Raw genomic sequence first — 26,656 nt, forward strand, 5'->3', positions numbered from 1 at the left:
TTACTGCCCTAAACTTATTATTTTCTTTTTCTAGGTGTGTTCCTGCCCATTGGTCTGGTTTTGCAACCTTGGATGGGATCTGCAGCAATGGCCGCCTCCTCTGTCTCTGTTGTGCTTTCTTCTTTGCTGTTGAAGATGTGAGTATGAAAAACTTATTTGTTATTTGTAACTTGGATTTGAAGCTCAGGTCTTTTCCTTTAAGTGGCAGAAAATGAGTGTGAGGCTGTGACAGATTTTGAAACTTTTTGGAGAACAATTTGGGCAAGCCTGTGCTTGGCAGTGGTTGATTCTTGCTTGAGAAGAGTAGTCAGCCCATAATACTTCAGAAGGTAGTATTTAAAAATTAAGAGAAACGTAGAACTCAAAAGTGTGTTCAAAATTTCAAATTCCTTAGTGCCCTTTGTATATTTCTGAGAAATCTTGTCTGAACATGCTGACTGCTGAAAAGTGAGGCTTCTGAGACAGCGCAGCTGTACACTCTGCACAAGCACCGAGGACTGGTGATAAACCAAGCTGCATTTGTCAATGAAGAATTTGTTTCCTTACTTCACAGTTAGGAGCAGTGTAGCACTGAGGTAGGAATGGTATCTTTTGCTGTCCAGTTAACACGCTTGGTTTCAGAGGAAGCAGAGCAGAATACTTGGTAAATGTTAGCAGATACACTTTGCTGTTACATGTTTTGCAGATGCTCAGTACCACTAAAGCAGTTAAATACTGAGTGATACCTGTCTGCTTTACCTGTTCTTCTGCATCCTGGCAAAAAAGCACAGAATCAGCTTCTGGTTGTATGGTAGACTCTCAAAATCTGAGACTTCAATCACTGTAAAATGGATCATATTATAAATGTCTCTGGCTTGCGTGTGATTATAGCACTTTAAGGCTAGCTTCTTTCCATATTTTAGTGTACCTTACTTAATCCTGAGACACATTGTCCTCTTTTCTCGCCCCCCCATAGGTACCAGAAACCAAGTTCTGAGAAACTCGAGTTCCGGGCCCGTGGCCAAATGAAGCACAAGAGCTCATCAGAAATCAGTGTCCATATCGGAATTGATGAGACTGGCACAAACTCTCGTAAACTGAGCTTAATGGATCGCATCATCAATTACAGTAGAGCCTCCATAAATTCTCTCTTTTCAGACAAGCGTTCAGTGAACAGCATAGTTCTTAATGAACCAGATAAGCATTCGTTGTTGGTGGGAGATTTTGGAGAAGATGATGACACAACATTATGAAAGACTCACGCACATGCCCTCAAAAAAAGGCAGAAGAAACAAAATGGAAAAATAACCAAAACAACCTTAGCAACTGTCTACAAGTCTGTGCAAGCAATGATCACTTCTGGAGGTCATTACAGATGCTTTTCTACCTTTATGAGGTTTGTTCTATACAGATATTTCTTCCTTAATGTAGAAAATGAGTTTATTAGTGACCTCCCAGTATCTTTTTCTATTTTCTTTAGTTAGACTTAACAAAAAAAAAAAAAGAGGAGTAGAAGCCGTTAATGCTTGTGAACAGAGCTGTGTTACCATTCCATGAAGTTTGCTTTTTTTGGCGGAATATCAAGATACAATTAAGGAGACTAAGGAACCAGAAATGCATTTCCCAGCCTTGTAACAGGCTTCTTTATGCATAGTCAAGTTTAGTACTGTGTTTAAAAAATTATAAACTCCCACATCTGTGAAATACTGAAAGTTCTGTGTTTGCAGATATATGTGCCTTAAAAACTTCAAGGACTGCTCTTGTATCTATAGCCTGCCTTGTGCCAGGAATGGTTCCTCTTGAATGCCAGTCTTCTTGTAAACGTCTGGTTCCAGCTTTTCACACTCCTAGCATTGTAACATCTCACTGACCGTGATCTGAATTTCTGTTAGACAGATGACTGAGAGATTTGGGGTTTCAATCTTAACATTGTACCCATGTTTAACTCCTATACATCCCTGTTCCAGTACACTCCTCCTAAGATTGTATGCTTGAAGGTTGAATGGGTTGATGCTTGCTCGTTCTCAACTTCTAAGCCAAAAACTCTGTCATCTGAGTATATGAACGTGATGTGCTATTAGCTGAAATATTTAGCTTTTAAAAAGGCAGCAATGTAGTTAGTGCTTGCTTCCAGTATCAACTAGCACTCCCAAAATGAGCCAGAAGAGTTTGGTGTCACACAGACAACCCTTAAATACTTACATTTCAATCTCTGTGGATATCTACCATCATCAAAGAGTACATTATCTGTCAGATACTGCACTGACACCAGTTGCCTGTAGAGATAAGTGGGCCAGGAGCGGTCCCCAGCCCACTCTATAGATCCAAACCTCCTTAGTTTGGGATGTTCAGATTCAGGCTTAGTAAATTAAGACCAACTTCATTTGTTACAGAACTGAAATCTCAAAATGCAGGTTTTGATCATTAAATCTTGAATATTAAAAAATTCTCAATGAGAAATAGAGTTGGTGTTCATCACCCAGTAGCTAGCTACCTGTTTGTTACTTAATAAACCTTGTTCTTTAAATCCTGTGCTGAGACAGCAATCTAAAACAATTACCAGGTTCCATAATGTTGAACTAAATAATGAAATACAATTAATGGTGTAAACATGTAATTCCCAATAGTGCTATTAGAGAAGAAATACCCAGTGCAGAATGACAGATCTCTGTAATAGTCTAGTTTTTAACTTGAAGTCTGATATCAATGCATAGATCGTGCATGTAGGAAGTCATAAGTATGATTTTTTTTTACTATTTTTTTAACTACCAGGAAAAGTACCAGTGTTTGAAAGCAGCAAAGTTGTACTGTGGATTATGTTGTTAGTGAATCAGTATACTTCTTAAGTTGCAGTGAGAACAACATAATTTGTAATTGTTGCTGCCACTGGTTTAAGAAACAAAGTATTTCTGTTGCAGAATTAGGTTCTTAGTATCTCTAAGTGAATATGTTTTAATTTTAATTAGATTCTATGTATATATTGTGTTAAGAAGTGCTGAGGTGCATTACTGCAAAGCCATTCCATGAGATGTTTTTCTTAGTTTTCAGCAAGAAAGCAGTTTCTCACAAAGCTGTTTCTTACGAAGTGGATAATTACCTGAAAACCAGCAGAATGCTGTCAAACAGCTTTTAGTGCTTCAAGACCATGTAAACTGTTCCCAAAGATTTTGGTTTTCTTGTTAATCCATGCTCACTCTGTGTTGTTCTTGGCAAGATTCTGCAGATGAAACAAAAGAAGTGATTTGCATTATTTTTTTTGTCTGGGTTTTGCTGATAATTGGTCATCTTAACCATACAGTGGAGACACAAGGCAGATCTTGACATGCTCTCAGATGGGAGTTTCACTACTGCAGGAGCTGGTCCAGCCCCTGGCTATGGTACATGTGGAATATAAGTGACAGAAATCACGTTCTTATTGCAGGAAACAGAGTAGTAATATAAGGTTATATTCCTGCTTGATAGATAAAGCAGCATGAGGAGTTTACTAAATTCTTTCCAAATTAATTTTTAGAGATAGTATGAGCGGAAACCAAATTGCTCTGGAGTTTCTGAAAGGCTCATTTGAAGTCATACCTACAGCAGCACTGGTCAGGACTTACTGGTCCAGGAAGTCCCTTTCAATCCAGTTTTTCTCTTTAGGAAAATCTGTCTGGCAATGTCTTTTGAACCTGAATTTAGTACACAGTGCGTTTGAGTGTTGTATAGCTGATTAAGGAATTCAGAGTCTAGGTTTTGAAAATAGGTTCTGTCCAGTCCTGCCCCTCTTCCCCCAAACGTGTAGTATTGACTTAAAGAATGTTTGTCATGTGATTAAAATATTTTATAAGGTGCTTTACAGTGAAGAACCAAAGTATTTTTCAGTTTGAATGTACAGTACAAGTGAAATCATGTGAAAGGTAAATGTTTTCCTAAATATAAATGTTTTAATACGTATCTTATTCCTGTTGGAGACCGTTTGGATTCGAGAATTGAAAATATCACTTGGAAGCATAGTTACAAATGAAATTATGTATTACTTGTCTATGTTATTGTTTTCTGTAACTAGCTATTTATAAAACCTGTACTTTATTTAAAAAGGGAGAAACAGTACATATGCTCAAGGCTTTAAAAATTGCTCTTTGAATCTTGCCAATAAACTTATAAAAGTGTAGACACTTGAAATTTTAAATGAAGAATGTGAAGCTGACAAAACACAATGAAAGCAAGTAAACAATTTTATTTATTACAAGTATTGTTTAAAACAGAAGTTCCATCCGAATGCTTTAAACTTAAGATTTTTAATTCATTTTTTTGGTATGAAAAATGGAGAAATGAATGTTGTTATAGAATGTTAATTTAGTGCTGTTACATTTCTTTATATCTGGAAAAAAATGTACTCTTGCACTTTCTATTAACTGTGCCTCTGTCATCATAATGATAGTTATAAACTATGTAATAAAAATGTAGCGTCCAAAGACTTTTTAAATCATGTTCTGTGATCTCTTCAAAATATTTTTTGTGCTGACTTTATAGATTCTGCTGCTAGCTGTGCAGAATTTCTTCCCGTTCCTTACACCCTGTTCAATTTAAAAGGCAGCACATGGCACCTCTGGGGCACGATGATGCTGGATTGCCCTTCAGCAGGTTGAAATAGGCATGTACAGGATCAGGATTTCGAAAGCAGCCTTTGCATGTCGCATGCATTTCATCTTCACCCAGTAAGAGCTCCCTCTGAAACTGGAAAGGTGAAACAATGTCTTTTTTTGCTTATTTGGCAAAAAGGTGAGGATCGGTGTTTCCTATGTATGTTTCCAGCTTTAGTAAACTGCATGACCTTGAGCAAAATGCCCAGCCTACATGAAAGAGTAGGGCTGTTGGCAAGTGGTATTAGTGAAAGTTGGGAAATTGTGGAATAATCCTCTCATAAAGAGTGTCGCCTTATTACAGAATCAGAGTGGTTGAGGTTGGAAGACTGCTGGAGGTCATGAAGTCCAAATCCATCCAAGCAGGCCAGCTACAGCAGGTTCCCCAGTACTGTGTCCAGTCAGATGTTAGTATCTCCACCATCCCTCTGGGTAAATTGTTCCTGTGGTCAGTCACCCTCAGTGTTTTATTGTTTGTTTTTTAAAATATATTTTTTCTTATGTTTAGATGAAATTTCCTTTGTTTCAGTTTGTACCTGTTACATCTTGGCCTTTCACTGGGCCTTACTGAGAAGAATCTGGCTAAAGCACAGTCATTTATGCAGTCACTGCATGTCCCAAAGCAAAGTGTCACGCAAGCAGTGATGAGAAAAGTTCAGTGTGAGTACTCCCCTGTTCCTGTCATGGAGATGGCCAAGCTCCCATCCCAAAAAGGATCACTTGAATGGGCCTCATCTAGCACAAATCCCATGCCACAGCATAGGTGCTATCCTGAGCAGAGAGGAGCAGCAAGCAAAGGAGAAGACACCCTTCTCAGCTCCTCAGCCCAACTGCCCTTTTTATCCTGACGGGTCCTCAGGCTGTGGTTGCTGACTGACATTTTTCTGGAGAGCTTTCTACCTTCAGCTTATGTCAGGATAGAAAAAGAAAGTGCAAAGCCTGAAGAAGACTCGTATATTTATGAGCTTTCTCAAAGCCTCTCTCCAGCATTGGAAGTAAACAGGTTGAACAACTGAAAAAACAGAAAACATGCTCTGTCGAAAACACTTTGTGTTCCCTGTTTGCCAAGGCCTCTGCCTGCTTCCCCACCATGCCATCTTGAGCGTATCCCTTATGCCTGTCTGCAGGTAGATGAGCTGGAATGGTTTCTGCTGGAGTTTTGTGGTGCTGTTTTTATTGTATTGCTGGAAGGGGAGTTCTTTTTTGGTTTTCTGGATCACTCAGGCCAGAGTCCCATAAAAATCGCTCTTCATGGGACCCCAATTCATCTTTGCCTCGCATTGAGCTGGTCTCACATGGAGATAAGGAGTTTTGGTGGGCAGATCCTGCTGCACTGGGGAACAGAGTGGGAAGGGGCCGTAAGATGGTACTTCTAGCCTTGGAAGGAGCAAGGTGTGAGAGATCCCTTGTGCTGTACAGACACGTCTAGTGACCACTAAATTTAGGCATAATGAGTCTTTGTCTCTGCTAGGTCTGCTGTCATGTAGAAAGATAAGTTTGGATCCAAGTCTTTCCAAGGCTGAAAATTTCGCTTTCAGTTAAGACACAACACTGTAATTTAGTCATCTTGGGCTGGCTCTTGTTGGCCTAATACGCTCTGACAGGTGTGGAAACCTCCAGGTTTTTAGCCCCTGTGGTTTTGAAAATACATGCTTGTTGCACAGAAATAATAACCAAAACATTTAGGTCTGTTTTATTTACATGTTCAGTTATTTTGGGTTAAGAGAACATGTGAACTTTCTTGTTTCAATTTGAATAGCCTTTTTTAGCTATGGCTGAATTTATTTATGCATCTTAAGAAAAGATTAACTAGGCCACTTTCTTTGGCACTTATGTCCAGCTACCGTTTTACACCAAATTGTTTAGTGGATCAAAAGCACCTCAGTCCGCAGCCTCAGGCTTCTGTCCCTGTGCACAGGATCGCTCGTGTAGGAGAGTTTGACTAAAGCCACAACCAGTCTCCCAAGGTATAAAATATATCTCAACTGCATTTAGGGTAAGATCAAACATTTTTCTACCAGTTTTTGTCATTCAGGAGGTTTTATAGACAAAGCCAAAATGGAATAACATAAGCTATATTGGTGAAATTGTGTCTTGAAGTCTGGAAAACCTTAATCTTTCCAATCCCACAGAAAAAATCTCATTCTCATGAGCTAGTCCAGCTTCACTATACTGGCCAACCTAGCTACAGTATCACCGTAAGAGGATCACATCAGTAAAACCAGCTTTTATACCTGCTGCAAAATTTGAACTCGCCTTACAGCCATATATCCACATTGCCCCATGTCTCTGTAAGTGTTAAATATCTTAGATAATTAAGTTTTAAATTAGCTCATACAGCTGTTTTCTGCAGCAGCTTCTTACCTGCCTCACATCTGCAGGTGCTTGCTGCCACCATGGGGAGCGAGTGGTAAGGAAAATCCTGATATTCAGTATTACTGCTTTATTGAAAAAAGTCAATCTAGTTGGATCAAATATTGTTTCATTTTACCCTCTATGAAATCAGTGGAACAAATATCAGCTTGTGGAGCTCTGATGAGAAAAAATATAGTAAATAACACTAGAAGTAATATTATTCTAAAGCTTTGTTGTTTGGCATTACAGAGATGCAGAAATACTGTACTTCAGCAGCCTGCCATAGTCAGGTAGTCCATTGGTAAATTCTGGATCCTATGCAGCTGCTGCCTGAAACATCATATTTTCAGGTTTGATGGAGTCCATTTTACCAGCACACAGTTCCTGCATAGATTTTTTTATTACCCCCTGCTTAAGTACTTTCATTTCAATATGGGTAAATTTTCTTTAAATATGTTCTTCCCACCCCCCCTTTTTTTTTAATTAATGTTTTTAGAAAGCATCTCTATAGAACAGTCTGAGAAGCCCTAAAGGTCAGGCTTTGATTCAAAAACACATACGTTTCTCCCATCAAAAAGTGCTCCCAACGGAAGCCTTTGGGTACACCTGAACTCCCTTGGGGAGCCTTTACGCAACCCCACACACAACAGGACTCTGAGCCTTCTCTCTTTCCAAACAACCCTAAACATAACCCTAACCGGAACACTGAGCCGAACCCTAATTAGGACCCTAAAAAACACGTACAGCGCCACTTTCTCCCACCAAAAAGTGCTCCCAACGGAAGCCTTTGGGTACACCTGAACTCCCTTGGGGAGGCTTTACACAACCCCACACACGACAGGACTCTGCGCCTTCTGTCTTTCCTCACTGAGAGGCAGAAAAAGCTTGTCACTGTTCCATGCAGGAACGCGGAAATCCTGGCGAAGTGTTGGTAGATCATTTCCCAGTGAGCTCTCACCCACCTTCCCCTAGAGGGCCCTGTTTCTTAAAAAGTCAGGAAACTGCATCTGCTTCATAAAAAGCATGGGTGCTCGGACCACTTCCTGGGCTTGTGCAAGAGCCTGGGAGGCTCATGCTGCTGCTGGTTTATTCTGTCTGCTTAACTGTTCACTGAGTTTGATTCTGTTCATTTACTGTGGTCAATGACAAGCCTATTGGGAAGGATGTAACTGGGGATTTGTCTTTTTATTTAGTTGGTGACTGTTAAACTAATTTGTTACACACATGCACACTTTTTTTTTTTTTTGGTTTAGTTAGGCAGTAGTAATGGTCTAGAGCAAAAGATAACAGCTGGTTGAATTAAAATAGATAAATGTGTAGTTAAGATTGATGAGGGCAGTATGTCTGTTATTTAGATTGTACATAAAAATACATGCCCAGGCTCCATCAGCATTGAGAATCCAAGAAAATGTTTTACATCAATTAAAGAGGTTTTAAAACTTAAAAAAAAAAAAAAAAAGTTATTAAACCGGTATTGGAGGTTAAAACCACAAAGTAAGCTACATGTTACATGTGTAAAAGCCTTTTAGTATAAGTGATCTTACTTCACATCTCTTCTGTGATGCTTCATGTCTAAAATCTACACTGAAACCAAGCTTAATGTTTGAAAGCTGGTATTTGGAAAGGAAGGCTTTTCTTTTTTTCCTGTCTCCTTCCATCTTCCATTTCAAGGACAGAGAGATAGAGAAAAACAAAAATACCATCATAACATTCTTTTAAAATACATATGCTTTTGTATATTGCACTACTGCAAGCAGGGGGAAAAAAAAAAAAAAAAAACTTGTAGACTGTGCTGAAGCCTGTTTTTAAGTAGAAACTTAGAATGCAGACAGTAGTTATAAAAGCAGGAAGTTTTTGAAGACTGGATCATGTGATACAGATGAAGATGCAGATTATTGGTCTCCAAACCACAACCCTTCAGTTTATTTAATATAAATATGTAGGCCAGTGTACCAAAGCCCGTGATCTGTGATCTGTCTAAACTTGCCACAGTCTCATTCCTTTTTGCTAGGCAAAGCAGGCAGGATCATGCAGATGATGGCTGTGTCAGTCTAAAGTACAGCTTCTGTTTTGTATTTCTAGAAATTAGTTCCTAGGTGGTCACAGTCTAATACCAGATTTTTTTTCTTCATTTATCAGTCCTCTGCCCTCCTGTCTTTGTTGTATTGGTTAATTTAAAAGTGCAGGTTTTGAACTGTTTGCATGGGCTTTTTTCTTTAAATATTTGCAGTATATTCTAGATATTTCACAACAGGCAGGAAGGACAGAAAGGTGACTCAAACGTGGAAATGAGCTTTGAGTCTCGAACACGTGTCTGCAGTACTTTTCCTTTCTTTATTTTTTTAATTATATTCTGTCACCCCCACATTCTCGTGTGACTTTCTTCTCCTACCTTCTTCATAAAAAATGGAGAAAGAACAAGCCAACATAAAACCTGAGTACACCTTACAAACTAAGGCTGCTGTTATGCCCAAAATAATAGATCCTTAAAGCTGTACTAAGCTTCCAATTTTTGATTATTAAAGACATAATACAGTACTAGTCTGTTATATGTATATGTTTTCTGTGGAGTTAGTCCTATTGAGTGGCATGTTCCTGGTTATTTTTAAAAATAAACCCTTTGGGGTTTTGATTATGCCCAACCTCATAGGACTGGAAGTACATGGGCAGTACTCCACAAATTCCTGTGTGTCAGGTATTTTTACCATTTGATTATTTTTGAATTCATTCAGAATGACTTGTGTAGTCCTGAGCACCCTCTACTAACAGGATTAGCGCATGTCCCCCTGTCCCCTTCTCCTCGATCAGCCCTGGTGTGTAAGTGCCCTGCGTCTTATGTTACTGTGGGTGCTCGGGTTACCGTGTGCCTGCCATGCTCCGTGACATTTCTCCTCCAGCCTTTTTTACCTCGAGGAGATGGCACGCAAGCTTTTTAAAAGAAAGTCTTGTACTACTGAATGACTGCATTTACTGGGGAAAGCAACTCCAGGCTCTAAGAAGGTTGTGTTCAGGACCAGTTTAGGATTTGATGCTAATATCTTTTTATTCAGGCAGTGGGAGAAGGCCAACGGCATCCTGGCTTGTATCAGGAATAGTGATAGGATCAGCAACTAGTGATAGGACTAGAGGGAATGGCCTCAAGTTGTGCCAGGGAAGGTTCAGGTTGGAAATGAGGAGAAATTTCTGTCAGAAAGTGTGGTTAGGTATAGGGACGGGTTGCCCAGGGAGGTGGTGGCATCACTGTCCCTGGGGGTGTTCAAGGAAAGGCTGGACATGATGCTTGGGGACATGGGTTAATGGGTGACATTGGTGGTAGGGGATGTTTGGACCAGATGATCTTGGAGGGCTTTTCCAACCTTAATGATTCTGTGATTCCAGCTTTACTTTCAGCAAATATCAAGACCATTACCAGACCTATTTAATTTAAACCCTGACCATAGGATTTACAGCCACAGACAAAACACGCAGCCACATGCTGACAAATGGAGGCGACGTGCGTGCCTGCCCTTCTCCGTCCTAAGGGGGGATTTTAGGATCTAGCTTTTTACAGCCTCACGGATGGCAGCGAGAGCTGTGAGGCTGAGGGGAGCGGGGGCAGACCGACCCCACAACCCAACGGCCCCGCGGACCCACAGCGGCGGCCTGGGCCGCCCTCAGGCGGCCCCGCCCCCGCCGGCTCCGTGCGGGACGTGACCAGGCCCGGCCGCAACCAGGCCTGACGGCGGGGCTGGGCGGCTCGGCTGACGGGCGGGCGGCTCGCCCAATGGGAGCGCGCGGTGGGCGGCGCGGCCCAATGGGCCGCGGGCAGGGGCGGGCCGAGCGTGCGGCCGGCGGGGCGGGCCGGGCAGCGCCTCAGAAGGCGGGTGGTAGCCGGAGGGTGCGGATCGCAGCGGCAGCAGGCATGTCTCTCTCCAACAAACTCACCCTGGATAAGGTGGACGTGAAGGGCAAGCGGGTTGTTATGAGGTGAGGAGCTGGGCGGTGGGGAGCGGCTCTCCCCAGGCCCTGCCCGTGGCTCTCAGCGCCGTCGGGGCCCTGTGAGGGGGCTGTGGGGAGAGGGCTGGGTGCCCCAGCAGCCTGCGCAGCCCGCTGGGTTGGGTTGTGGGCTCGTTTTTATGGGAGGGTACTCCAAAAAAGGTCCTTCCAGAAGAGTCTCTTCACCAGCTCCCCTTCCCTTAGCGCAAAGCTGAAATGAGTGACGATAAGGTGAGAATACAGCTCTGCCCCGCTGGGAATGGTTCTGCTTCTTGGGCCGGGAGCTGAGCTGTAGGCATCCCGTGCTTCCTAATGCAGAGCCCTGAAACAGGAATTCACTGTAAAACATCAGGGGCTGTGGAAAGCCTGGCGTGGGAACGGCTGCTAGGTGCTGGCAGATAAGGGCACCCAGGTATACCGCCCTAAATTCCTGTAACCGTGGGTTTCTTTGTCCAAGGTCACCTTACTGCGACCCGTTTGTATCAGCCGCCCTGTGTGGTGAGGAGGCGGACATAACAAAGCTGCAGCTTCTCTCCCACATCTCTTTTTTTTGCCTCTCTTGTCTTATTTTGATGTAGTTCCCTCAAAATTAGATGGCCAAAAATCAGTTCCCATAATGAGAAGCTAGCTTGGGATTTGCACGTGTTTCTTAAATCTGGTACAAAAAAAAAGACCTTTATCTCTTTAACAACATACTTTTTTTTTCACTCTGACTGGTCCGGGGATGGGTTAGCCAGCTTGTGGGCTCAGATAATGGGTATAACCCGCCTGCAGTCCTGTGCCTGGCTGCAAAGGCTGAGTGAAGCAGCAGTTGGTGCTAATTTGAGTTTCCTGCCTGCACCTCATTTCCTCCAAAAGTCGCCACGTGCTCTTAGTACTACTAAAATTGATACCCTTCTTTTTTCTTTTCATGTTCATTGTAATTTTGGTATGTTCATAATGTTATTTTCCAGGCCTAATGCCAAAGGCAGAATCGTGGGAAGATGTTAGGACTGGGGAAGAGAAAGGGTTTAAGGAGAGCTCAGATTTCATCGGCCATAGCTGTGGTGGGGAGAAAGGGTGAACCTGGTCTTTTGTAGCTCTGATGGCTCTGTAAAGCAAACTGTTCTCTTATTCCTCGTGTTTCAGAAAAGCAGCATGATGGTGGTGCTTTTCTGTTCCCTTTATGGAATTAGTCCACTGTACCATGGGCTGCCAGTTCAATTTTTTCCGCTCAGCTACTCCTGCTTTGCTGGCAGCTTTTGTCATCATTCCCATATGGTTCTAGTGCTGAGCAGGCTACAAGAAAACTCGAGCAACTTCCAGAATTTCAGTGTTCTGTATATAGATGTGGAGTGATGAAGGATAAACTTGAACAGAGCACTTCACTTTCCTCATTCTGATGCGCTGTTACAGTCGGTTAGACGTTCCCTTCCTCCCCGGAAGAAAAAGATCTTGCTCATAAGTGGCCACGCCGTGGCCACGCTTTCTCTGAGTGAGACAGGGAGGAGGAAAGCGGCTCAGTGAGTAATTTCTGCCCTTGGCTGTTACGAAACAGCCTCCTGCTGCAGCTGGTCACCACGTGGGCGCAAGGTGTGCTAGAGAGAAACTGATAGAACTCCTCCCTGCCATCCCTTCCTCTGGTGTGTGTAGGGAGGGAAGCGACCCCTGGATCTAGTCAGGTCTTCCCACAGGAGTGTGGTAGCTGCAGTACTCGGCTCTGGACAGATCAGAGCTGCTGAGAGCAGAAACTCAGAGCTGTAAGCAATAATTGCGCAGCTTCCGTGAGCTTGCTTGCCGGCCATAGTAGTCCAGCTGGGTATTTCAGAAGCCTCTTTGAAGAGCACGATGTCGCCTTTCATTATTTGCTTCCTTTCCCTTGGAACCTGCTCGTCAGTGATCTGAGAGCATGGCTTTTAAAAATGAAAAAGCAAGCAGGAGCTTGTTCAATCTCAGTTTTATTTTCTGTTTCAGCATCATCACTCCTGCGGCCATGAGAGTTGGGTTGGATTGATGGTGTATCTTCACGAAGTCACACAACCTGATGCTTTTTCTCCATTTGTATTCATTACAAGCACAAATGGCTGATAAGATACAGATTTGGAACGCACAAGGCAGCTAAAAATCTTACCCTAACCTTAACTGCAACATTGCTTTTCTAGGCAGCTCCCTTCCTGGCAGGTTACCTTGCTCTTTGTAAAAAGAAGTTTTAAGTATTTAATTTTTTTCTGTTTTTTTTTTTTAGGGTTGACTTCAATGTTCCAATGAAGGATCACAAAATAACCAACAACCAAAGGTGAGCCTTTGATTTCTGGTTTCTGATTTGAAGCCTGGTTCTGTTAGCAGTACCTGCAGTGCTGCTGTGGTTAAGCTGTCACTGCCTAATCACTGAGTATTAGGTGTCTCAGAGAAGGTCTGACAGCTGTTGTTTAAAACTCCTGCAGCTATTTGCAAACTGTAGTTACTACGAGACTTACTCTCACTGTAGCTGCTGTGGAAAGCACATAGAAAACATCGCTGAACTTTTCAGATCCTAAAACTTCATTCCTTAAACATGGTTGCAGCTTTATGGCCATGTCACAACCACACGTCTGTTCAGCTTTGTTTGCTGTTTTTGATGGTAGTACCAGAAAACGTCCTGGCTCCTTACCCTGCGGTTGTGTTCACTTGCTGTCTAACGTTAGCCTACTTGAGCAGCATACAGAGACACACGGTTTAGGAGCAGTGATAGCAAACGTCCTGTTAAGCTTCTTCAGCATTTGTGGGCAGGTGCCAGTTTTGTTCACCACTGGTCAGCATCCCTGTCATTCCTTTTTTTGGCTCAGGATCACTAAATAAGGAAGCCTGGTTATGTTCAGATGTCTCCTGACATTTCATAGCTACAAACAATCAGCAGAATTTGGATGACGAGATAAATTTTACTTCTCTCTCCTACATCTCGCAGAATATAACAGTAGAACATGTGAAAACATGCCGGGACAGAGAACTTAGTTGATGCATGATGTGTGATGGCTGTGCTTCGGGGATTGTCACAGTCCTTAGGAAAGGAATAGGCTGGGTTAGCTCCGCAGGGACAGATGTGCTCTCTAGGGTGTGATTAGGCTCCGAGATGTTTATCCTAGAGTAAGTTTTGAAGCCCGGCGTCCCTTTTAGGGGGTCCTGGTGGCAGTGCCCTGCTGTCTTTGAGGGGGAGGCTGAGCTGTGTGAAACTGTTAACAGCGGTTAAACAATCATTCTGCCCAGCTCTTGTGCTTTCTCTTGCCCTTTTTGAGGGACAACTTCCAGGGCTCTTGTGTAAGTGCTCAGTAAGTCTGCTTCTACAGCAAACACTCCTTGAATCCTTTTTCACTTGCTTTTCCCTGCCACTACAGAATCAAGGCGGCCGTTCCTACCATCAAGCACTGCCTGGACCATGGAGCCAAGTCTGTGGTTTTGATGAGTCACCTGGGTCGCCCCGACGGTGTCCCCATGCCCGACAAGTTCTCCTTGGCCCCGGTCGCTGTGGAGCTTAAAGCGCTTATGGGCAGGTGAAGTAGAGGAGCAGCTCAGCACGCGTCAGGCCCACCCTGTGCGTGGACCTGGATGCTTTCCTTTCAGAGAGTTGCTTGTAGGATGACGGGGTGTGTCTTCTGTTTGCAGAGAGGTCACTTTCCTGAAGGATTGTGTTGGTCCCGAGGTGGAGAAGGCCTGCGCTAATCCTGCAACTGGCTCCATCATCCTGCTGGAGAACCTCCGGTTCCATGTAGAAGAAGAAGGGAAGGGGAAGGATGCTTCAGGGAACAAGGTGAAACATCAAGTCTCGTTTTGTGCGTGCCTAATGTTTTAAACTGATGCTTGTGTGTTCTGCAATACGGAGATTGTCAAACCCATTAGAAGCCTGCCTGCTCCCAGAGCAGCCATCGAGAGCCAGGCTGCCTTGCACCTCTGACATTTTCTTGAAGGTCAGGGAGAACGCTTGCTCCAGACAGCTGCTTTTCTTAGCGATGGTGACCCGGTGACTTTACGCAGGCCTTGGCTCCTCGCAGATTTGGTGCGTGCAGGGGAATGCACATCGTGCGGTGCCCTTTAGGGGCTGACACAGGACTCCTGGCACTTAGGAAAATGGCCCAGAGAACTAGTGAGCCTTTGCAGCTCCAGATGGCAATGGGAAATTGAGCCAGTCTGGAATTACCGCAACCTTGTGCCACTGAAAGCTGATGTGGTGGCTGGGGGAAGAGTGGGACAAGAATTAAATTGGCTTTGGGAAACTGATTTTATGCACTTGTATGTGTACAGAAGCATGCAAAGCAGTTGGGCACGACAGGAGAGCTACGGCTGGCAGACCAGCTTCTCGTCTTAACAGGTGAAAGTCAGTGCTGTGGAAATAGTGACACAGCGCAAGACTGTGGGTTGCTAGCTGGTGCTTGAGAGGCGTCTTTCCAAGGCAAATCAGGTGGTAGGGGGTTCCTTCATTCAGAGCCTCTGCCTTCTGCTTACAGATGTTCAGGAATTTAATCGGAGCATTTCATCTCTTCGTGTAAAGTCAGGAAATTTAGCAAGTGAAGGAGCAGTTGACAGCATTATTTCAGAATCTGTGTAGTCCCTTTGGCTAGGCTGTGTGAATAAAAGGGCCCCCAAAGCTGTGTTGAACCTGTCTGGCATGTCTTAGAGTGCCTTGCTGCCATCGTCCCCGAATTAGAATTAGAGCTGTGTGCTAGCAGAGGCAGCAGGAGAAGAGCCCTCGCTCGGGGGGGGTGAGCTGATAAAGCAGTAAGGCAGTCAGGGATTGCCTAACTGCCAGTCCAGGAGGTTCTTTAACAGCAAGTGGCAGTGAACTCACTCCGAGCAGTCGCTGTTAGAGAGCTCTGCTGTTTTTCTCAAGGTGGGAAGGAAAATTGAGCTACTTGAGCCATCCCATGAGGACTTGGAGGGTGGAAAAGATCTCTCAGCAGAAATGCCTCTGGTTTTGCCCACTGCCCACTCAGCCTGTCTCCAGCTTTCCTTTGTTGGCTGTTACAGCTGTGGCCTGTCGTAGGCTGCGGGCTATTTATAAGTTAATCCTCAGAGCAGACGCTAAATGAATCCCTCAGGAGCTTAGATACCACGCGTTCTCTGGTCAGTAGGTGGGCATGAGTGAGTTTGCTTTCATCTTGGTAGCGCCTCATCTCTGCGTACCCTTCCTGTGTTACCTGGGATCGCCACGCAACCGGAGATCTGTTAGGAGACCAAGAGGTTGGTTGTGATGCAGCTCGTTCCTACCTTGTTGGTGTACGAAGATCCTGAAATGGGAACAGTCCTCAGGGATGTAGGAGCAGGCTCGGGGAGATGAAAGTGGAGTTTAAACCACTTAAACGTTTTTGTGGCTTCTGCTGGACTGGAAAAGAGCATATGAAATGCATTGAGCCCCAGGATGAACAGATGGATTTCTCCAGCTGATTTTTCTTTGCTTTGGGGTTACGAGTCAATTGCTTGTTAATTGCTGAATTTGACTTCAATTTCAGTATCTACTCTGTGACTTGAATAGCACAAGCTTGTCATTCTTTCCCTTTAGATCAAGGCTGATTCTGCTAAAGTGGATGCTTTCAGAGCCTCTCTTTCTAAACTGGGAGATGTTTATGTTAATGATGCTTTCGGAACTGCCCACCGAGCTCACAGGTACGTATCCCTTTTCCATCCACAGGCAGAACTGCAGAATGATGCCTGAGGTTTGCCCCCAGTTAAAATTACACACAGAGCTTTGCCCCCGTTTAAAATTAACTTATTTTGGAGCTTATCCCATTATTGTTCTGCTGTTTGTTCCTGAGTGACATATTTAGTGAAGACAGTTCTCTATAGTGTATGCTATCTAAAGTTTACCTCTGAGAACAGGCAACAGCTGAAACTCCTAAGACTTGAATGAACTTTTTAGGCTTTGAAGATACAAAATTACTTGTATTAATTGTCCTGCGATTCCAGCAGACCTATTTTCCTAAAGATGAATAACTCCAGATGGGTTATTCTCATGGAGTGTGGTTAGATATGTGTTTGAAACTCTGCAGTGCTCGTCTTGGAGCTTGATTTCCTAATCAGTGTTACTGGAGGAAGACACATCTGTTCCTCCTGTGCTTTTGTCCGTCATCATTTTGGATTACTAATTAATGCTATAAATGTATCACATATCAAAATGACTGTGCAAAAGCAATCCTGGAAAGTCAACTTTACAGCTGGCTTATCAAACTAGGAAAAGAAAATCCCCGTGTTTGTTTTCATGCAGGTAGGAGCTGCTCTCCTTGCTGTAGCTGACTAAAGAATTGGCTTTAGAGTGCTGTGAGACACGTGGATGTTTGAACCTTCACTAATAGAACATTTTTCCTTTCCTCACTCTTATCTTCATTCTACAGTTCCATGGTAGGTGTCAGTCTTCCTCAGAAGGCTGCAGGCTTCCTGATGAAGAAAGAACTGGATTATTTTGCTAAGGCCCTCGAGAGCCCAGAGAGACCCTTCTTAGCAATTCTGGGAGGGTAAGACTCAAGAGCATACCAACTTTTTATTTCTCTTCAGCACCTCTGTCAGGGTTGTTTTGGTTTGCTTCAAACAAGCGCTTTCCTTTGAGCTGTACCTGCAGTTCAGATTTGTAGATAATTCTTGAGATCTCTGTAAGATGTGGGTTAGATGGGAGCTAGCTTACCCCGTGCAGCCCTGTGGTGGTACTGTCAGGGCCTGCTCGTACCTTGTGGCCTCTCGCATCCTCCTGAGACAGCCCACAGCAGCTCGCTGGACGGCTGACCCAGAACTGACACACATGCTGGCCCTGAAATATTGTCAGTGACCTTTCCTCCGTGGTTCAGAGTACAAGCATCCTGCAAGCTCAGCGCTGTGTAAGTTGACACGGTCTGTCATTATGCAACCGTGGCCTACTGTAGCTGCCCGGGCCTCTGTTCTTTAGCAGCAGCTAGTGCGCAAAGAGAATCAAAGGTGCAAAACCAAATGACTGCTTGTGTGTAGAAATAAATTATCATTGCTGCCAGTTTTTGTCACATGCACACTTTTATGGAAGTGTTTCAGTTCGTCAGGTGAATTAAAATACTTTGTAAAATACAGTAACACAGAGCTTGGACACTGTAACGTCCCCGTGATGATAAAATTACGTGGCTTATTCCTGTTCTGTGCCCAAAAACATGCTCTGCAAGAAGTAGTACTCAGTTCTCATTTTATACTTTTCCTGTGATCTTGATTATAATGAGTAGTGCTTTGTTTTTATTAGTACCCTTCCAAGATTTAGAGCTGCAGGTGACCCACACTTGCAGGCTGTGTGTGGTTCAGCTGCAGGCTGGCTATTGCTTATACATAACAAAACTGGACCCAGAATCTGTACTGAGAACAACTGTACTAATGAGGTGGAAATAAAATGTGTTGGCAAAGAAAGACCACGTGCAGGAAAGTAATTTCAGTGTCAGCAGCAGGATGTGCACAAAAGGAAGAAACAAAAATCTAATTTACCTTGAGGCTGGTGGCTGGTTTGTACCAGAGCTCTCTGCAGTCACTGAGGCTGGAGTTGTAGAGGCATCACCTGTTTATTCTGATGAGGTCTGAAAGCACTTCATTAATGAAATCTGTATCATTATCACTGTTTTAGAGATGAGGTAACAAAAGGAAGAAAAGGAAAGAGTCTTGTCTAATGTCATCAAGCAGGGCATAGCCATACAGATATCAATGCAAGTCTCTTGAGTGTCATTCTAGGTAATTTTCTAGGGTCTTTATGAAGCTTTCTTTAGGTAACAATGTCATGGGGCATAAAGGGGGAGGGTAAAAGATTTGTCTATTTACTGTTGCTTCCTGCCATTCCCATATGAAGTAATTTTGGCATTGTTATTCCAAATGCTGGAATGTTTGGGCTATGAGTGTGATGGGGTGCTGGGCCCGGACTGGTTACAGGAGCTGGGCACGTGGCAGCTGGTACAGTGGATCTGGGGTCGGGCCACAGTTATGAACGGTGGAGATCTGATCTCTGCTCTGCATGGATGGACAGTCAGGGGAAACCAGCCTGTAAAGTGCCAAATTAATTTTATATTTAAATAGGAGAAAAACAGAGGGCTAATAATGCTCTTGTAAGTTGCTGTTTAATACTGACCTGTTGATTTGCCAAATTCCCTTTCTGCTCATTCCCCATAACTCTTCTGTTGGACCATTCTCTCAGAAAAACCTTGAGGTATCAGAGAACTGCCGGTACTGACTAGCAGTTGGATAATTCTGCTTCAAACTCTTATCCAAGAAGTCCTTGGTGAGGCTTCCTGCTTAGTTCAAGATAGAATAAAGTCTGAGAATTTTGGGCAGTGACTGCACTGTTCATTCTCTTTCCTTCTCTCCTTCACCAGAGCGAAAGTTCAGGATAAGATCCAGCTGATCAATAACATGTTGGATAAGGTCAATGAGATGATCATCGGTGGTGGAATGGCGTTCACCTTTCTTAAAGTGCTCAACAACATGCAGGTATGAAAAGAGCAATTCTGGGTCTGCTCCTAGGAAAAAAATATGGTCAGTATATATGGTGGGATCGGAAACTAGGTGTGTCAACTCTCTGCAAGACCAGGGAGCACTCAGAAGGTACTTGACAATCAGGTTGCAAAAATTGGATTGCAGTATGTGTCTTAGTGCTCTAAGAAAACTTCCCAGAACTGCTGAATGGTGTGGCTTGACTGCTGCTGTTCTTTTCTGTACCAACCAGTAGCTAAACAAATGCCTTTCTTTTTTCCAAATAACTTCTGTAGATTGGCAACTCTTTGTTTGATGAAGAGGGATCAAAAATTGTCAAGGACCTGATGGCCAAGGCAGAGAAGAACGGTGTGAAGATTACTCTGCCTGTTGACTTCATCACTGCAGACAAATTCGATGAGCATGCACAGACTGGGGAAGCCACGGTGGCTTCGGGCATTCCTGCTGGCTGGATGGTAGGTTTCAATGGACTAGAGAAAATAACAGGGAGCACTGGGGTGGGAAGGGCACGTCTTAAAGGAATAAAAAAGAGTAATTGAGATCCTTTGCTAATGTTTCTGAAGGCAGCCTAGCTGCATGGAGTTCTCAGGCTTAATAAAAAGAAAGCCCTGTGGCTTGTCCTGATTTTTTAAGTGTAAAATAGCTTTTGTAGAGATTTGGATTAAAACAGCAAAAATCCTCTAAAACCTTCAGATCTGAATGCAGTAGGAGTCCCTTTTATTTGACTCGAATTTAATTAGTTGGCAAAAGCTTTTAACTAAGACTTTATGCTTCTGACATTGATTTTAAAAATGACTTCTTCGTACTAGGAATACAAATTCCACTCCAGACTCCGTCCTACAGCAGCAGCTGCTGGCAAATTGCTTTGTTACTTAGCATTCGGTGCCTACAGAGAAACTCTTGCTTCGTGTCTGGTCTGCTATATCTAAGTCAGTGGCAAGTTTGATGCTATGGAAATGGTACCATCAAGTCCTACAAGGCCTGTGGCTATAGGCTACTTTCTTTGGACTTAATAAGGTGTTTGACAACGTGGGGTGAATAGCAGGGTTGTTAGCTTGGACCTTCAATGAAAGGGGGGGGAGGAGCTTTTGAGGATCCCACCAAAAAGGCATTGGTGATTTAAGCTGAGGCTTGGCAGGAGCTATATCTCTGAACTCTCTTGCTTGTCTTAGGGCTTGGACTGTGGCCCTGAAAGCGTTAAGAAGTTTGTTGAAGTTGTGGGAAGGGCCAAGCAAATAGTGTGGAATGGTCCAGTGGGTGTCTTCGAGTGGGACAAGTTTTCCAAAGGAACCAAAGCTTTGATGGACAAAGTGGTGGAAGTCACTGGCAAGGGCTGCATCACCATTATTGGTAAGTAGTTGCACGTGTTCTTGCTTTTCTAAATGCAACAAGGAAGCTTCTGTCTACTAGCACCACATTAAAAATGTGGTCAAATTGTGTTTCTTCATAATGCTTTCAGTTTTCCTTCAGCGTGCAGACGTGACTTTAAAAACTGCCGTATGTACTGAGGATCTGGGAACAGAACCAACCTGCAGCAAGGCTTTGTGCCTTAAGCTGAACAAAATCTTAATTTCTTCTGTTTCATTTCATTTTCTTGTGCTGCAGGTGGTGGAGATACAGCTACTTGCTGTGCGAAGTGGAATACTGAGGATAAAGTTAGCCATGTCAGCACCGGAGGTGGTGCCAGCCTGGAACTGCTAGAGGGTAACTGTTCTTTTCTCTTGTTTGAGCAAATCAGGCAGTTCTGGGTGCTCTGCCTTGCTTTGATAGTCCAGAAAGCACAACAACAGGGTGAATGTCTTCTCTGTTTCACCAAGTGGAGTTGCAGGTAGCTTTTGAACAATGAGAGCAATGAGATCCTCATAGCTCTTTTTTTTCTTCCTCCTAGAGGAAGAGGAAAGAAAATGGAGTATTCTTGCAAATAGCATAGACTGCTACTCCCAGGCAGCAAAAAAGCTGGAATAGAAAGTAAAACAGCCTTGAGAGCGGGCTCTTTATTTATAGATGATTCCCTGAGACATGTTAACCAGGCTGTTTATAGTTTCCAGTTTCAGTTAGGGAAATCTCATCAGAATAGTCTGGAATTTTGGTTTACAAGCTTCCTTTTGGGAGCATGGTTTAAAATCCCCTGGTTTTGGGGAGCCCTCTAGTGATCACTTAACAAGTCTGCACAAGAATACTCGGAATCCAAAATGGTGAGAATTTACAGGATTCTTCTAATGAGTTGCATTGTACTCTAAATGAGTTTTTATTTCCTCTGGTAATTAGCTGTTTCCCAATATGTGTAAATTATCTAATGCTGTCAACTTCTCTGTAGAAGAGAAACTGCAATAAACTGCATTGCAGCTGTTGGTTTCCAGCAGTTATATGTGAGACAGAGCTTTTGTTTCTGTTGCCTAGGGAGTGATGGTAAAGGGAAAGAATGCAGATGGCTAGAATGAAACTGTGCAACTGATTTATTCGCAAGGACAAAGTTGTCTAAGTTTTGGCCCAAAATGTGGGTTTGTGTGTGTGATCTTTTAAATGTAACGGAAGTCTAGCTAATTAGAAAAGCCTCTGAAGATTATTTGAATAAGAAAAAATAGTTGGTTGGTTGTGAACAGTGTTAAAATTCAGTGCTGCCGCACAGCTTGTGCATTTGAAGGTAGGTTGGGGGGGGAGCAGAAAGTTCTCCATTATTAAAGTAGGACAATAAGCTAAGAAGATGCTTTAGAAAGCATTGCACTTAAAAAAAATAAATAAAAATGCAGGGCCCCCATGCCCAAAGAGGAGCATATTCCTTACTCCCCTCTGTTGGAATGAGGTGTGCAAATATCTGGACCTGGGTGTTTCAGTCCCAGGAAAAGACTCAAGTCTTATAGCAGGCTCTGTTCCTTTTTCTGAATTCATTCTTAAAATTTCCACCACATGCTCCAAAATACTATTTACATGCCACTAGAGATTGAAGAAAGTATGCAGCAACTCCCTAGGTCCAAACAAAAAATCTGTTTGCCATCAAGCTTCGTGGAAAAATATCTTAGGTGTTTGGATATGACCCTAGCAAGAACTTGGATAGAAACTTGGCATTATTGTTAATTGAGCATTGACAACTGTGGACCGTTAATCTGCTGCTGACACACGAGTGCAGCTGTGCTCTGGATACTCACCACAGCCCCAAAATGTATTTGCTGTGTGGAGCAGTTTAAATGTAACCCATATGCCTTCATAGCCAAAGATGTCAACGGGAGTGCACGTAGAGCCATCTTTAACCTATGGTTTGTTTCTTATCTGTGTAAATGTTGCAGCTGTAAGCAGAAAGCTAAGTACAGTTGGAGGATCCTTAACTTTATTGGAATTTTTTTTACCTAACAGGTAAAGTTCTTCCTGGCGTGGATGCCTTGAGCAACGTGTAAAGAGCGGTGTATCACCCCAGTTCCTGGTCCTGTGCACAGCCCCTGAGATTCAACACTTCAGTGCTTCTGTATTTCATCTCTGCGATAGGCAGATCACAGAATGTAAACCGAAACTGGACAGGGTTGGAGGAGAAGACAGGAGAGAGATGATATGACTGCAGTTTACATGATGTGGATTTGTCCACTCTTATCCCACTTGAATTAATGTAGTGCATTTAAACCGTTGTTGTGGATTTAGAGTGTATATATTTATATTTTGCCTTTTCAAAGAGATTAATCCCTAGTAGACATGTCTGTTTCTCAGAAAGGAGTGCACTGTGTAGCTTCTTCAATGTTCCTAGCAGGCATTTTCATCACTTGCCACAGTTCAGAAACAAGAGGGGACTCCAATTTTTTGGAGGCTGATTGTAATAGCTGCAGAATAAACATATTTAAAATGCCAACAACTTGTATGTGGTCCTTCTTTCACATTTTTGGAACAGGTTATGTTACAATACCTTTGTTCTAAGCATCAGGAGTCAGATCTTTTTTCTTTTTGTGCTAATTGCAGTATTTGTAAATATCCTTTCGTTTTTATCCATGGATTTGTAAGCATCCAGTCATCAACAAAGTGAACTTTGTTGGTAAGGAAGTTGTTGCAGATATACTGTTATGTCAAAACTTCCATACCATCAAGTAATAAGATGAATTTTTGAATGTGCAAGAATAGTTTAAAAAAAATGTGCAAATTTAAAAGCGTGGTTTTCTCTAGAGAACTTGCTGTATAGTAGGTATCTAATGTATCTAATCTGAGTACTGGAACCTTTGAAGACACAGGTGAAAACTTGAAGATTCTTACCTCTCCTCTCCTTTATAGGCAAAGAGAACCGTAGTGCTCCTTTCCTCGAATATGTGATCCAAAAAAGCACTAGAACTAGCATAGCAAAGCACCCACTTTGGACAATCGGGTTTGTGTTTGGGGACTAAGCATACTGCAGACCCATGAGGACTGTTAGTGGAGGACCACCAGCACGGTGCAAATGTATGCAGTTGGAATTCCCATTTTGGCTGTCAGGGGTTGGCTCCTATCCTTGCTGTAGGACCCAAATGCAAGCACAGGGTGGCTCTAAACCAAAACCAGGGCTGTGCCAAACTTCAGATCGGTTTGAAATCAGCCAAAAGTGTGGTTTGGATTTAGTTAGTCATAGCTCCACTCACAAGAACTGCAAGAGAACTCAGTAGTCCAGCTGAACTGCCTGTGCATCTTCTAGCTGGATCAGAGAACAGAAACTGCTGTAAAGCACCGACTGCCTGCTTTTTCAGGGTGTCATCTGGAGTGTTTTGCATGGTCCGAGTTGAATAAAGCAGCTGGGATGAACCAGGGAGAGAGTCTCTGAGGTAAGCACCAAGCCGCAACACAGAGTATGCTTTTCACTTAATTGGTACATACATACGCAGTATTACCAAGACAAAATGAAGGTATGTGCTGGAAACAGACACGGCCTATCTGCCAAATTTTGCTAGGTCTCAGTGGGATGTGAATTAAAACCCAATAAAGTTAAAGTGCACATAAAGTTGCATATGAAACTTATACTTCATGCATTTTAAACCTAAAAGTGACTCTTGCAAAGAAACTAGAAATAATGCAAATGTCTGCAGCACTGTGGTTTTCTCCTCCTCCCTTCCTTTGTAACTCTCCCAAGCATTGTCTGATTACGCATGAATGATGCAGATTTTTGCTAGGATTGCTTTCTAGCTGTTACTCATGTTTTCCAGGCAGGGGTGCAGACCTCCGACAGCTGCGGTAACGAGGCAAAGAAAAGAGTGAGCTTGTCGGCCACAAAAAGACTATGGATTTTGGAAATCCAGTACTACAAAAACAAACATTCCACCATGTTTTATAACAGACCATTCTTGTCTGGCTCTGGCAAACAAGGCCTCATGACAGCACGGCCCATTTTAGTGTCACTCTTACACCCGTGTTGCTGGATTCCCATGGAGCAAAAACAAGACTTTTCCTCCATAGTTCCTTTCTTGGTGTTTACAGTGAAAGGTTGGTGTGTGGCCACTACCTCACTTTTTCCCCCCCCTCCCCTTCTTCATCACAAGCAACAAAGCTGTCTGTAATCAAATATAGCAAGGAGTCACAAGGCTCCATGAACACAGATGTCTGCACTTAAAAACATTTTTGCACCTGACTTGCTTGCTATTCCATCTTTAAAATGTTGAGGGTGGTGGTGGTGTTTGTTTTTGTGTGTTTATTTTAACTATTACAACTTTCAGGTCTGTGTGCTAACCCTGACAGATGCTTGGTTTTAAGGGTTTTAAAGTGAAGGGGATGAAGCGTAGACTGCAGGAGCTGTACACTTGATGACCAGCAGTTGATTATAGACAATTTCCACTTATTTAAGCTTTACCTATTAAGTTTTTGTTTTAGTAACCGCTACTGAAGTGATAAAATTTTTTGAGGCATCTAGAGGTGCTTCCATTGTTACATTTTACATCCTCTGGAGTCACACTGTTCTTTCTAGATTATTTTTGTGTATGTTTGGAGATAATTCTAGACATGCATCTTCAACAGTTCTGCCTTTGGGTGCCTTTTGTTGAGAGTGGTTTGGGGGCAATGATGCTAGAAATGTGGAAGAGAGGTTAAAAGATGAAGCAGTTGCAGAAAGCTTGCAAGGTGCAGATAGCAGATTTAGCCTATTCAGCAATGGGCTGATAACCAAGTGAGATGAAAAAAGAAAAATGTGAAGAACTTAGGTCCCCATAGCTGAGATCATAAAAAAATGTTGATGCAAAAGACTAAATTTGCAGTCAGGAAAGTAAAATAAGCTTCTCTTAGGCAGAAATACATGGGCTTTCTTAGGGGTGTCTCCCTGAATAAATTACAGTCTACTGTAAACGGCAGGACGTAGAGAAAGTGTTTCCGCATAGTAAAAAGCATAATTGATGGCAGTTTTTCAAGTTACTCAGTACTGAAAATTGCAGTCACAGGTAGCATTGGTGACTCAAGGCCACAGGCAGAGCCATCAGCCCTGGTGTGCCAGAGGCAGGGCAAAATATCTTTAATAATTGCAGATCTGGCCAGCCAGGAGGCCAACTGCATGGCGAATGTACCTTCGTACATCAGAAACATCAAAACTTTGCGCTCCAGCGCTGCCTTTCCACAGAGGGGGCCTCGGGTGGGCAGCAGCCATTTTGTGAGGCAAGCCACCCCGTGGGTCGCATCCCGCTCCCTCGGCGGTAAAACCACCTCCGTCTTTTTATTTTATTTTTGGACACCGGGCTCTGCTGCGTATCTCACAGCCTGGAGAGTGTTTTTGAAAAGGACTTGAACGCTTTTACCCCCTCAGTTGCCCGCTAGCGAGGAGCTGCGGAGGGACCCAGCAGAGCCTGACACGGCAGCTCTGCCTCGCCCATAGCCACCTCCCCTCAGCCGGGCGAGGCGGAGCTGGCCGTGAGGAGGAGGAGGAGAAGGGGGAGGAAGAGGAGGGCGGACTACGCCTCCCGGCAGTCTCCACAGCGCCCGGCCCTACGAAGGATGCCGGGTGCCGTAGTCGGGGCCGCCTGGTGAAAGTTAATAACCGAAGGCGCCTCCCCGAGCTCCGCGGCACCTCTCGTTGCCATGCCGGCTTTGTCGCCTCGGCGGGGGCAGCGGCACGATGGATGAACGGGCGGCCGCCGGGGCAGGCGCCCGCCGGGTAAGAAGCAGGAGGGGAGGAAAAGGGGAGGCTCTGGCCGTCGCTGTGAGGCCGGCTCCGGGAGGGGAAGGCGGCTTCGTGGTGCCCCGGGTAGGGCCCTGCCAGCCGGGATGCCGGGCTCGGAGGCAGGTGCAGCAGAGAGCGGGGGGACGCGGCCCCGGCCCTTTCCTTGGAGCCCTCCGACCGCTCGCCCAGCCTGAGGGAAACGCTGGCCTCGTAC

At 43.8% G+C, this 26,656-nt stretch overlaps 2 protein-coding genes across 2 annotated transcripts in view; both read left to right on the top strand.

Annotated features, from left to right (window-relative positions):
• The window catches only part of ATP7A (ATPase copper transporting alpha), a 28,504-nt gene extending 24,074 nt beyond the window's left edge, over positions 1-4,430 (top strand). Inside the window, 2 exon segments of the mRNA XM_040572683.1 lie at positions 35-137; positions 956-4,430. Coding sequence (XP_040428617.1) covers positions 35-137; positions 956-1,232 — 380 coding nt within the window. The 3' untranslated portion in view covers positions 1,233-4,430.
• Positions 4,431-10,769: 6,339 nt separating this feature from the next.
• Positions 10,770-23,196, top strand: PGK1 (phosphoglycerate kinase 1). Its single transcript, XM_040572842.1, has 11 exons — positions 10,770-10,922; positions 13,156-13,206; positions 14,282-14,437; positions 14,550-14,694; positions 16,441-16,544; positions 17,270-17,389; positions 19,244-19,358; positions 19,637-19,816; positions 20,534-20,711; positions 20,967-21,065; positions 22,713-23,196. The coding sequence occupies exons 1-11, from the start codon at positions 10,858-10,860 to the stop codon at positions 22,751-22,753; spliced, it is 1,254 nt and encodes a 417-aa protein (XP_040428776.1). The 5' UTR covers positions 10,770-10,857; the 3' UTR covers positions 22,754-23,196.
• The last annotated feature ends 3,460 nt before the right edge of the window (positions 23,197-26,656 follow it).

This window comes from Cygnus olor, chromosome 13, assembly GCF_009769625.2.
Source record: "Cygnus olor isolate bCygOlo1 chromosome 13, bCygOlo1.pri.v2, whole genome shotgun sequence".
Classification (NCBI taxonomy): domain Eukaryota; kingdom Metazoa; phylum Chordata; class Aves; order Anseriformes; family Anatidae; genus Cygnus; species Cygnus olor.

Bases quoted from the DNA above. Each gene is read 5' to 3' on its own strand.
- PGK1 (XM_040572842.1), top strand. From the start codon at position 10,858: ATGTCTCTCTCCAACAAACTCACCCTGGATAAGGTGGACGTGAAGGGC. The intron at 13,207-14,281 runs GTGAGCCTTTGA...CTGCCACTACAG, and splicing joins AAAATAACCAACAACCAAAG to AATCAAGGCGGCCGTTCCTA. The intron at 14,438-14,549 runs GTGAAGTAGAGG...TTCTGTTTGCAG, and splicing joins CTTAAAGCGCTTATGGGCAG to AGAGGTCACTTTCCTGAAGG.